This window comes from Frieseomelitta varia, unplaced genomic scaffold, assembly GCF_011392965.1.
Source record: "Frieseomelitta varia isolate USP_RPSP 00005682 unplaced genomic scaffold, Fvar_1.2 scaffold_162, whole genome shotgun sequence".
NCBI classification, from domain to species: Eukaryota; Metazoa; Arthropoda; class Insecta; order Hymenoptera; family Apidae; genus Frieseomelitta; species Frieseomelitta varia.
Window position 1 is genome coordinate 92,937 of NW_025109328.1, and position 13,681 is coordinate 106,617.

Sequence of the window (13,681 nt, forward strand, 5' to 3'; positions counted from 1 at the left end):
AATAAAAAGGGGTCGAAGGGTAATCGACAGGACGAAATTAAGATTCTCGTATATTAATGCTTCATGGATGTGTCACGGGTCCATTTTGTAAAAAAAAAAAAACACTCTCACAAAACGTCACGATTTTAACTATCATCAGAGATATTATTTTATACGTTTCTTTATTTTTAAAGATGAAGCAACGCTCCCAAATATGTTTTTTTTTTTCTCGATCAAAACGTATAAGAAGGAAGAGCGATTTAACTCTCGATTTTCAACAAAAATGAGATTAATCTTTGAGAAGTTTAATCTTTTATCTTGTTGGAACGAAATGAATTGCTTGCTCGCGCTGTTAAGTTAACGAAACGGATTTTCCCGGTGACTGTGCATTTCATACGTTGCTGAAAATTATACAGAAAGTTCGTCATTTGTGGCGTCATTGACTGCGTGGGCATTTCCCACGTCGAGTTCCGCATTTATACATCCGTGATGCATCCGTCGACGAACCATCCGTGCGCGACATACGGGTGCACGTACAGAATAATTATTCTACGGTGTTACGTGCCCTTGCATGTCCGCTTTCGGTCTATACACGTATCCTCCGTGGATTTTCGAACGACTTTCTTTGCCGATCTCCTTCGGAAAACGAACGATGTTGCTCGCAATCGACAACTAACTTTCTTTTTTTTTTTTTTTTTTTTTTTTAATTCTTCGCGCGATTCTAACTGGTAGGGGCTATGGAACGAAGCGTGATAATTATCGCGAAAGAAAAGAAGGAAAACGCGTCCAAACGCAATATTTTTTTTTTCTTTTTTTCCTCTTTGACTCGTCATTGTGTTCGACACAGGCGTTTTCTGTTTTTCCTGTATGATTATGTAAATTCTTTGATACTTTGGAGAGCTTCTGCGATTACATAATTTGCCCCCTCCCCTCGGCTCTTTAACGCGTTATTAGATTCTTCAGTGACGCGTGCCGTGGGGGAGGGGGGGAAGAAGCAGTTGTACAGATTCTTTCGATCGAAGCTCTTGCTTTTCTCTTCCTTTATTCATTCTTTCGGCTAAGTGGTGGGAGAGTTGTTAATTCTGTTTGGCATTTCTTTTTTATTTAAGAAGTTCTTTCGTGCACTTTCGTGTATATATATGTGTGTATATATATATATATAAATATATATACACACGATTATCATTTGTTATTTCAAGAGAAAAGATGATTGTTTCATCTGTCTCTTCTTCTTCCTTTTTTTCCCTTTCTTTTTCTTTCAACGAAGTTGTATGCAATTTGATTTTTGAGAAACATGCTCTCTTCGTCTTTCTTTTCTTACTTTTTCCTTCACGAATCGCGAGTCTCTGTAATTTTAGATTAACGACATCAGGAAGTAAAACAAATCAACCACTTGTTATCGCCTCAATATATCATTTCCGCGGTTCACGGGTCAGATTCAGTCTGGTTCTGGATTTAGTTGCAGAACAAGCTTTGCTCTGCAAGTTCCCACGAGGTTTTTCAGCTCGGTTCTCGGTTCAGGGTGAAATTTTTGCACACACGTGCACTCGCAGGGATGCTCTGTTTTTCTGTTTTATTCGAGTTTTTAGCGTTCTCTTCCTTTCGTTTTCTTCCTTCCTCGTCGTTTGGCGTGTTCTGGCAAACTCTCTACGTGCGATACGGTGGTGTTAAAGAGCAGGCATAGAGTCTTAACTGTGTGACACATATCCGTACTATATACTTCTCGTTAGGGAAAGAATTACCGGCAAATCGAATCTGTTTTTTTTCTTTCTTTCTTTCTTTCTTTCTTTTTTTCTTCTTTTCTTTTCTTTTCGTTTCAAATCAAGTCAAAGGGGAGAGAAATGAGAACGGAGGTTTTCCCGCTCATTCGAGGTATCAAAATGAAAAGAAGACACGTGTATAAAAGGAAACAAAATGGAACCAACGTCTTCGAGCAACAACGTCAAACAATAAAGAAATGAACAATGAACAAAAGTGAAATCGCGTGTCGCGCATCGAAATCGCTTTGAAACCCTCAAAAGTATTTTGTCAAGAGGAAAGTTTCGAAGCGCGACATCGTTTTTTTTTAAACGACATACACGCACGCGCGCGCGTACACATACACACACATACACACGCATACATGCACACACGTACGTATAATGTAACGTGTCGTTCTCAAAAAAAAAAGAAAAAAAGAAAAATTGATCTTTCATGCAAGAGAATGAAAATCGATTTTTTTCGTACGAGGCTTCACCGATCATTATACAGGGACACGAAACACGAGCCACAGAAAACACTATGTCGATTAATTAATTAAGCCTTAAATTTAGAATTAAGTTCGGAAGGTCTGACGAAGCGAAATGAAAGGAAAAAAAAAGAAAAAGAAAAAAAGAAACAGAGAGGCAATGGAAGAAGAGAAAAAAAAAAGAAAGGAGAGGGGGAGAGAGAGAAAAAAGGAAGGAAGCTCTGTCGTTCTAAAGCGCCATGGTCTACGGACTAAATATATTTAAATCAAATACTTCAATCAATATTTTTTAAACGAGAGACGCGCGCGAGAGAGCGCGTGATTTTTTTTTTTAGTCGGCGAGAGTCGACTTGACTGTTGCTGTTTTCGTAATCTGAATCGTTCCTCCTTTTTTCTTTCCACTTAGATTTCCCGCGAGAACGTAGATGATCCCCCCGTCCTCGGCGGTTTTTTTTTTTAAATCGTTTCTACTCACTCTCGGAAAAAAAATCTCAAAGGCACGCGCTTCGATCTCAGTCCTGTGTCCCGCGAAAGAGACACATATTCCTTTTTCTTTCTTTTCGCTTTTATTTCTTTGTTTCGATACCAAATCCACCGCGGTCGTAGCAATCGCGCAGAAATCGGCCAACAAATCGGCGAGCCTCTTCGAGATTCGATTCGTTTCGAGTGTTCGACGCGACATTCGATTTCGAGGAGACGCCAGCGAATGAAAGAGAAAAACAAACAGAAAAAAAAAAAAAGAAGAAAAGAAGTTGATCGAAAGATCAACAACAACAACAACTGCGTGGTTCTACGGCGCGTGTTTTTTTCTACATTGATCGAAAAAAGAAGAAAGACCATTTTCTCGAAGTGCTAGACCATCGGTCTAAGAAAGGAGGTTTCACACGATTTTTACCTACGGTAGCAAAGAGAAGTAACCTCGTAATCTGTCGATCGTTTATCTTTGTAAATCCCCTGTAATCGCAATCTCCGACGAGAGCCTGTCGATGACAATATTTTTTAATCCTTCTTCGTGCTGCTGCTCGTGAAAGTCTTAGCCGTACGCCAGCGCGATGCGCGATCAGATCGTAAAATGCGTGTAAAAGCTTTTACTTCCCCCACCCCCCCTTTTTTTTCTTTCTTTTCTTTCCCCACGTACTTCGTTCCGGGGAGTTAAAAAAAAACTCGGGAAAAGAGTATACACGCGAAATAAAAACAAACAGATCGTCAATGAATCGCGAAAGGCGAAATAATAAATAAAAAAAAAAAAAAAAAGAAAAAATAAGAGAAGCAATGAAATTGTTCAAATTGTTTACTGGGTAGAACACAGCAACGCGAGAAAAGTATCCGTGTCGTTAGCTGATGTGCGGCTAAACCAAGTATAAAAAATATAGTAGGGGGAAAACGGGATCGGTCGCGCGATCGCGACGAGCAAAAGAAGATAAAAAAAAGAAAAGAAGAGAAAAGAAAAGAAAAACGCACTGACTATTTTAGCGAATCGAGATTCGACCATGTACCTTGATATATACCTTGAGTGTGTTTTCCAGAAAGTATGCGTGCGTCGGTGATATCATCAGAAAGAGAGAGAGAGAGAGAGTGAGAGAGTGTGTGTATGCGAGCGTGCCAAAAGAAAAGTGTGCGAGTTTCTTTTTGGAGGTGACAGAGCGTGTGTGCGTGCGTGTGAGAGAGAATGAATATAAATATATTATATTAAATATATTGTATACAGAGAGGGGGAGAGTTCCTCTCTCTCTCAAGAATCGAACACGTTTTATCGTTTCGTAACGAACAACAAAACGGCAAATTGAAACAAACTCGCGTCCGTTGTTCAGCTTCTCGATTTCTCGCGCGTGCAGAGCGGTTTCTGTCGCGCGCCATTTTGCGCGCGATCGATCATCGGATGCTGCGAAGACAAAATAAGAGAGAAAGGAAGAGCAACGCACGTGTGATCGACGTGTATTGTCGTTGTGCGTTGTTTCGGGAGGAAAGAGAGGGTGAAAAAAAAAAAAAAAGAAAGAAAAAGAATCGCCTGCACGCGCGTGACAATAATTTTTTTTCCTACGTGTTTAGGCCACTTTAGAGTTTTCTTCTTCCTTTTCGAAAACTCGGCGCCGGGGAGCGACGTCTGCGCGATGAACTGTCCGAGTTCAACGATCCCTTTGAACGTGAAAATTAAATTAATTAAACATTTAGGCACCGCGTGTGCTTTCGACTTTCCAGAGTCGATTACCAAATTTGTCAAAATGCTGTACCAGGTGTGCTCGTACACCGCTTTTTTAGTCGGCCAGTAGTGAATGATTCCTAGTGGACCTAGTTTCCGGGTGAACGGTGAATTTTAGCAACACGTAGAAGCAAATTAACGAAAATGTAAAAAAACGATCGTTTAACGCTTGATTGATGATCCTTTGACTGACTTGTTCTTTAGTTCTTTTTTTCTTTGATTTTAACGAATTTCACAACGAGTTTTAGTTTGTTACGAGGACGCTAAATTTTAGGTGGGTACTACGTTCTCTTTTAAGAGACGATCGGCCAGTTATTCGATGAATTCTTGAAAAGTTAGTACGTATTTCGAATCACGAAGAAGAGAAATTGAAATGGTTTTGACGAAAACGGCCTTTCACTCGTTGGCAGATGTCTCTCCTCCGTTCGTACGCGTCCGAGTAATACGTCCTACAAACCACGTGGCATTTCTTCGAACAGTTTCTCCTGCCCTTTCTTTCATTTTCTTTTTTTTTTTTCTCTTTCTTCTTTCTTTCCTACGTTTTGTAAGTTTGCAACTTTACACCGAGCATCGCTGTACAGAGCATTGTTCCGCGAAACTCTGGTCTGCTTTAAACCGAATGACAACGTTAGAGGTGTTGTACATAAAAAGAGAAGAAAAGAAGGCTAAACCGAAACGCGAGGCTTGGTACGGTGCGCCAAATGGCACTATCCGTTCGAGGAAGCTTATGCTTGAGAAACGGCAGGTCTTTCGCATTCACAAAGAAGAAAAAAAAAAAGAAGAAATCCAACATTTTACTACAATCTAATTCGTGATCTCGACGCAACAGTATTAAAAAAAGTATATTTCGACTGAGGCTTAAAAAGAAGGAAGACATATATATATATATATATATAGGACATATATATATAGGAAGACAAATGCAAAAAAAAAAAGGAAGATTCGATGGACTATATTGATAATCAACCCTGTCGTCTTCGAGAGTATAAGCTTCGCGAGTCCGATAAGGTTATACAGAAAACAAAAAAAAGAAAAAAAAACACAGAAGGTCAGAACTTTTGTTCTATCATCTACACATCCTCCACCCCAACCCCCCAACGAAATAGTGGCGACGAGTTTATCGTTAGACAGTAAATTATATATAGATATAATTAGGATTTTACGGAGTCACGGATTATTTCTGCGATAGACGACGATAAGGTAGAATAAGAGAGAGAGAGAGACATATAGTGCGTATGTAAATGAGTGTAAATTAACGACGAAGAGACAAAAACGACATAACGGCGAGAAGAACAATAACGATGCTTGATTTTCCCTTTCGTGTCTCTTTGATAAAACTCCGTCGCAGACACGATGCAATTTACTGGCAAGTTTTAGGGTACATAAGAAAATAGAGGTTATATATATATATAAATAAACAAATATATATATATATATACACATACACACATATATATATATATATATATATTATTGTACGTAAATTTCGCAAAAGCAGTACGTTTAAGGTTCGACTCGCGCGCATACATAAGAAAACACTGTATTGTAAAGAAAAAAAACTATCGTACTAAGGCTGCCCGTTTCGCATGTGATTTGTTTTGTTTTCGGAGGAGGATCGATCGACTACGAAGAGAAAAGTGGGTCTAGGCGTCAGACAAGGGAAGAAAAATGGACAAGGTCCACGAATAATTGTATATATATATATACATATACATATACATATATATATATATATATATATACACACACACGCAGGTGAAATTCGATTTGTGAAAGAGAATATTTTGTTATGTAAAAGAAGAAGAAGAAGAAGAAGAAGAAGAAGAAGAAAAGTTCATTTACAATATGGCTGCCGCGCACGGTATCCTTCGAGCGCCACGTTTTGAACGACTCGATCGATACACGTCTTTTGGGATCTATTTCGCGACCTGAAACTTGTAAAGAAGAAGAAGAAGAGCGAACGAAACAAGAAGAAGAAGAAGAAGAAGAAGAAGAAGGGTGGCAACGAAAGAAGAAGATAGAACATCGTCGTTACGCGCAAGAACGAGATTTTCTGTATCATTCCGAAGGATGGAGGTTGTAACTTGGTCGCTCTCGTGTTTAAAAGAAAAAAGAAAAAAAAAAAACAAGAATATGAACATACGTACTGTATGTACACCGAAGAAAACTCGTAAAAAAAAAAGTACATTCCGGTTTGCAATATGTTGCCGATGTTTCTCGAAACGGCATGCACAATTTACCAACAAATCATTCGCATCGTGATATGTATATATATTATATATGTGTATATGTATATATATATATGTATATATATATATATGTATATATGTATATATTGTATCGAGGAGGAGAGAGAATTTCGACTGGACGCAACTCCTGTCGAACTTTTATTTCTTCGAATGAATAAAAAAATAGGAAATGGAAACGAAGAGAGGACCAAGGAGGAAGAAGAAGAAGAAGAAGAGATGAAAAGAGTAGAGACAAGAGGATAACGGGAGATCAAAACGATTGCGCGATCGACGAGAATAAATATCGATTGGCCACCTTTCTCGACGCGCATCCCGTTGTTTTCTTGGCGAAACAATCGTCTCGTGTTTGCGCGTCCGACGTGCACGGAAGACTGTATAAAATTAGCAAAGAAGCAAAGGAGTCGTCAGAGAGGCGAGGTCGTGTCCACGAGACAAGATAATAACACGTTTTCGTGAAGAGAAGATTTTTTTGATGGTATAATTAATATAATCGTCCAGGTTCGACAGAGGAGCAATTATTTTTTGCCGTTTTTTTTTTTTTTCTTTTTTTTCCCCTCACAGAAAAATCGTCTCGATGGTTTTCGTCGCTAGAGCAAGATAATTATTGCGAACGGCGATGAGGAAGATGATGAAAATATAATGATAATCCTCCGGGGAAATGAAAGGAAACTGGCAAGACACAGCCAGGGCGAGTACTTGGAGAACAAAATATAGCGATAATCCAAGTCGTACCTAAAGCGTAATCATTTATATATCGTAATTTTGGTACTGTTATTCGAGTACGTATACACGCGGTTTTTTTTTTTTTTTTTTGAAAGTAAGTATAGTAAGCGTGTAATCACAATGGTAGAGAAGAAGGAAGAAATACGAAGAAGATGCGAAAGAAGCGATTGTCGGCGATAATAAAACGAAAGCAGGAAGAAGAAGAAGAAGAAGAAGAAGAAAAAGAAGAAGAAGCAAAAGTGTAAATATGACAGTATCGTAGAATGGAACGACAATTATTAATCGCGAGTAATGGCGGAGATATAATAATGTCTTTCAAGTTTGATTATTGACGAGGAAGTAAGCGAGAAAGCGGATTTGAACGAGACTGGAGCGAGTGTGAGAGAATTTTTAAAAAACCACCAGAAAAAATGTCTTTTTGAGAACAAAAGGCGCCAAAAAAAATCGATGTGTAAAAGCAGTGAGGAGTGTGCATGAGAAACAGAGTGGATGGGAAGAATGACTGATGAGAAAAGTAAGGGAATATCAATGAAAGGAAAGTTCAGAATAAGAGTATAGAAGAGACTATCGAGAGACAAGGAACGAAGTATATATAAGATTGGAAACGTTGGTGTGCAATAGTCGCCGAGAAAGCTCAAACATGAGTTGAGGAGATTTCAAAGAAGAAGAAGAGGAGGAGAAGGAGAAGGAGGAGGAAAAAGATTCTTGGATTCTCTTCCGTCTAGAAACAAGGATTTGGTGTGAGAATCTTTTTTGTAGAAAGTTCAAAGCAGAAGTTTCTGAGGCGATTCGTGGGAGTCAAAAGTTAGAATTGACTTCCTTTGAAAAGTATTTCAAAGTACAGCACAACTACAGGCACGTATATACACACACAGAAGTATACATGCTCATCCATATACACACGTATTATGTATATAAGAAAACGACAACAGAAGCAGAATTAAGAGATTCAATGTCAGAAAGAGATGCGCGTTTACGATGAGTCACATGTGGCAAATTCAAATTGAATGAACACTGGGCCCTCATACTTAGTATTACCATCGCATACTACCTGTATGCCACGTACGGCATACGTTCATCATGAGAGTACAGAAGTGAATCTTTGAGAGACTGAAGTTACATTGAGAAAAATTCAAAAGAGAGAGAGAGAGAGAGAGAGAAAGAGAGAGAGTGAGAGAAAGAGAGAGTTGGTGGATAGCTGGAAATTTTCTCAGCGAGCGAGAATCTGTATACAATTTTATCATAGAGGGAGAGTGCACACAATTGAAGATTTTTTGATGTCCACCCTCGCGTGTGAATGGATCCGTTCTTCTGAAGAAGAAATCAGGAAGAACGAAATAGTGCAAAATTCTCAACATTTCCTGGCAATTTCGTAGACACTATCATGTCTTTCTTTTTTTCCCTACCCATTTTTTCCTTTTTTACTTTCTTTTTTCTTTCACCTTTACCATTATTTTCTCTTCTAACAGCAAAGACAAAAACTACTGGCCGAAATTGTACGCAGCAGAGAAGCATTCAGCTTCCCTTGACACTTTTCGATGATAATATTATGAATCCTGTTCCTCTCTTATACCATACTTTACACACATATTGCGCATATCCCGTCCACATTTCCTCTTTATTATTCTTTTTTTCTTTAGGGCCCTTCTCAGGGCCCGCAAATATTTCATTTATGGAGTAGCAGCTCCTCGGCTGAACTAAACATGCAAAAAAAAAAAACTTTTCAGGACAAAAATTTAAAATCGTCCTTTTGAGGACGAAAGGGCAAACGCCTTCTTCTTGCAGGAGAAAAATCTAGAAAGTACAAACAATGGAATTTTCCAAGATGAGAACTTTGAGACTACCTGAACTGTTAGCAATTCTTGTTTTTCGCTTTTGCAATGGATTTCACTTGACTTTGTAATGTGTTGGGTATGTATGTTTCCAATAGTATAATGTTTATATATTAATTGTATGTATCTCTTTATTACAGCGTTCAGTTCAACATGACTGAGACAAGCGCATTTGCATGGAAATTGAAGAAGAAAGTCGTGGAAGAATTCCAGTATAGAACGTTCAGTGAACGAAGTTTTAAGTGTGTCACGTTTCACTAGAAAAGCGAATCAGTTTTATGATTTCGTTGACCTCCTTATGAAAAATTCTTTTATTGGATTATCTCTATATGATTCTATCAAAATGATAGATCCTTACATGCATATATTGAAATACATATCATACATTTTGTTTTGCAATGAAAGATGCAAGTAATGAGATTTATATAATTATGCAACGCAAATTATATATCTTGGTCGTACTTTGAAGTTTCATGCTTACATGTACTTGTGACGTCGAAGAGAATAAGTAATGAAGACAGAATGTGGATTTGGAATTGAAAAGGTTACACGTCAATAGCTTGGCGAAGAAATTCAAGTATTTATTCAATTGCTACTGTTTTATTATTTTAAAAACTGACTTTTAATGAATATATTTTTATACAATGTATGGAAGTATTTATTTATTCAATCCTACTATGAATTCCCTGAAATTAATTTCTTAGTAATTATTATAAAAAAAATTTTGAATTTTTATCTGTAAGAATATTTTTGTTACATACTATGATTACACGTGCAATTAACAATATTTCAGTTTTATTCTAACTTGAATTAGTAGTGTTTTAAATACAGTAAACAACTAGTACCAAAATAAGATAAAAGGGTCGTGATAGGAGCCCGAAATCATGGAACAAAAGAATACATTGTATGTTAGGTCAATTCATATACCTGTGGCACGAGATAAATCAAGAAGCACATTCAATTGTTCAATATTTACAGTACTTATTGCCAACCTTGCTTCTAAGAGCTTGCAATAGTTAACACAAAGTACAAAGACTACCAATTGCACAATTCCAACTCTCGACTGTTGTTAGAATTTTTCACACGACTTATATACTGCGTAGGCAAAAAACTGCAGTATATAAATTCAATTGTCACTTTCATTCACAGTACCGTAGTTACTAAGTCCATTTTTCAGCAATTGATGAGGTATTAAATTCATAAAAACAAACTATTGCTTCTTTCATACATTTTTGCAATGAATTTGTTTTTACTAGATTGAAAGTTTACTTCAAATTACATATTATGATATTTAAATCACAAAATGTCTAATTACACCTAATTTTAGATACTGCACGTTATTAGAAAGAAATATGAAAATAGAACAGCGAAAAGTAATATATTTATAAAAAGTAATGTATTTCGTCATACAATAAATATATACGTGGATTGCAAGATAATAATATTAGTAATACAGTGCATAAATAATACGTATTTATAGCGCGTGTTATTTAAGATTCTTACAACAGTTGTCTTGGGATTTTCCAAATTTCTATATTTCCCTGTGTGTCACCAATGGCCACCATATTTCTGTAAAAAAAAATATTACAAATGACATTGTAATGTAGATTATTAACTATATATCTATTGTTCTACTAATGTATGCTTGCTTCTTTAAATTCACGCGTAAGCAGCTAGTGTTTTGTCTATCGCTCGTTTCAAAATTTGCATTTGTCACGGATTTTCCATTAGTGACATTGTATAATCTGATATCCGAGCCAGCACCGTAAGCTGCCAAAATATCTTGATCTCCGAACATCCACGTTAAACCCACGATTGTATTTTCACAGGAAATCGATCGTAAGTTCGTGTGCTAGATTACGTAAATATTTTAATTTTGATTATGTTCAAAGTACACATACAGATAAATTGTAAAAAAAAATTGTCACCTCTTCAAAATCATATATGCGAATTTCTTTGTCGGTACCAGCAGTAACAAAAAGTGAACGTATCGGCGAACATTTTATGCACGTAATGCTACCTTCGTGTCTCTCATACTCGTCTATTACAGGATCCATTAGAGTTTCATCGTCTAAAATGAAAAGATGGTTATCACTATATTACAGCAGATCTGTTTAACTTAAGAATTCATTGGAAACGTCCATACTTTCAATCGGAGCAACGCGATCTAAACTACATTTATATATTCCACCGCATAAGGTACCCACGATAAAGAATATTGGATCTCTCGACGAAAAATCAAAGGTGGTAATGCACAATCCGCATTCCGCAACGCGTTCGCGTGTTCCACTTGCGCTACGTGGCCTTGAGTTCTCTATTGGATTGTGCTCTTTGATTACTTTCAGTCTAAAACAATATGAAGCGATTATAATAAATCTTTTTAAGAACATCTTGATAATATAAAAAAAATTACCGTTTATATACACGTGCAATTGTAAAGTTAGCCACCATTTTGTGCATAAAGATGTATCCATCTTTGCTAGAGCTCACTAGTAATGACACGTCGTTTATTGTTCTTGCTTTCCAGTACACTTGAGATACACAATCTCCGTGAGTGCAAACTGTTGTTGGTGCCACTGATATGTCATCTCTTAAGTTCCATACAAGAACATCACCTTTATACAATTAATATTTATGGATATGTTCTTTAATACATATTTTTTTTGGAAATATAATTGAATAGATAACTATGTATTTTAATGATTTTTCCGAATTTTGCTTGTTTTGTTACAGAATATTTCCGAAAAAATATTTCTTCAAGATAATATTTACGTACATTTACCAAATTCATTTATTTATTATTACAAATAATTTATTTGAATGATTGGATTTTTGAATCGAGGTATTTCGCTTGGCAAATGACTGCTGTTATTGAGCTATCTTAATTAAATGCAAACAATGATAAAAGTAGGTATATTATTTTCAATAACTTCCCAAATTGATTTCTCGCTTCAATTGTATGATAAAATATTTGAGGAACGAACAATAACAAAATAACAAAATAAGGAAAATTCAGATAAGTCAATAAAATGCCTAATTACCATTGAACAAGCCAACGGCTATAATGGACGGTTCAGTTGGATGATAAGCCAATGTCGTTATGCAGGCATTTGTCTCCAATGTTTTATTTGGATTATCCGTGAAAATACCCTCTTTTGTTTGATTGTACAATTGTATTTTGGACAGATGGTCACACCATGTTTCATGATAAGGAATACCATAAGAAACTGCTAATGTTCCACCTCCAATGCTCCAACTTATATCACTGACTTTTATCTAAAAACATTATACAAATAATACAAAGGCATCACAGATACGTAAAGTGTAAAGGATGATAAATATCTACCTGAGAATCTGATTCGACTTTATTAATCTTTTGCAGGAATTGTGTGCTTGTGAGTGAATCATCATCAGTCTTGGGCTCGTAATCTTCAAACGCGTTGGTTCCATAGGATTCGTCTAATACTTCTAATATACTTGGCGTAACTCTGTTCAAAAATTGAGCTAGCCTTTTATAGTTCACCTCGGGTTTCTTCTTTTCTTCAGTCACGGTTTGAGTCTAGAAAACGTAAGATCATTAAAATCAAAATTTATTTACTCGTTTTCGAAACACCTGCGAGCACCTCGACAGTTCTTGTTTCAACGGTTTGCACAGGGCTTTGATTATAAACAATTTCTGTTGTTTGAACGTTAGCAGATTGTTGCGATCTGAAAAATATTAAATAATGAAAATAAATGAAAAAATTCTAAATTCACACACACACATATATATGTATATATGCGAATATAAGATTTAAGACACGCACTTCGTAGTGGACAGTTGCGAGTTGAAACTCACGGCTTCGAGCGAGCGATTAACGAACATTGTTGTGTATATATCGTAAATTACCGTAGTTCGTAAAAAATTTCTCTAAGTTATCAAATTTTACAATTTTATATTAAAAATCAGGGCATTCCGCAGACAGAAGTTGGATAATAATTAGAGTTTCGTTTTATTTCGGCAAGTTTTACATCTGGGATGCACGCGTGAATTTACATGTACGAATATCAGCTGATTGATACCACAGCGTCATCTAAAAGAAACAATTTCAAATAAAAATTGATAGACAAGTAAAGAAGAAAGTATGCAAATAATTATCAATGAAGAATAGAATAGATCTAACATACCTTTTAGTAATAATATAAATTAGTATTAGTATATTAATATTTGGTTTATTAAAAATTAAATGTTATTGTAGCGACCGATATATCTCCAAAATCTACAGTAACGCCATCTATACAATCATCCTGTCGAAAAGTACGATTCCTGTAAATCGACATTATAAATTGTAAATTGATAGTTTATTTATTACTATGGAAATGTTATTGCCATGATTATTTGTTTATAGAAATGTATATATAGATTCCATTTTAGAATTAGCGATTCATTCCATAACTAACATTTGTTGAAAACATTTATCTATTTTTACTG

General features: G+C 36.1%; 1 protein-coding gene and 1 long non-coding RNA gene across 2 annotated transcripts; one reads left to right on the forward strand and one right to left on the reverse strand.

Annotated features, from left to right (window-relative positions):
* The first annotated feature begins 489 nt into the window (after positions 1-489).
* Positions 490-9,859, forward strand: LOC122537672. Its single transcript, XR_006308668.1, has 2 exons — positions 490-9,289; positions 9,351-9,859. It is a non-coding gene; the product is annotated as an uncharacterized LOC122537672 (long non-coding RNA).
* A 730-nt stretch (positions 9,860-10,589) lies between these two features.
* Positions 10,590-13,288, reverse strand: LOC122537647 (cytoplasmic dynein 2 intermediate chain 2-like). The gene is made up of 9 exons (XM_043671003.1): positions 13,017-13,288; positions 12,834-12,918; positions 12,557-12,769; positions 12,252-12,486; positions 11,624-11,825; positions 11,357-11,556; positions 11,139-11,281; positions 10,860-11,062; positions 10,590-10,779 (listed from the first exon to the last, which is right to left on the reverse strand). Exons 1-9 carry the CDS (start codon positions 13,073-13,075, stop codon positions 10,710-10,712), a joined length of 1,410 nt encoding a protein of 469 aa, XP_043526938.1. The 5' UTR covers positions 13,076-13,288; the 3' UTR covers positions 10,590-10,709.
* Positions 13,289-13,681: the final 393 nt, after the last annotated feature.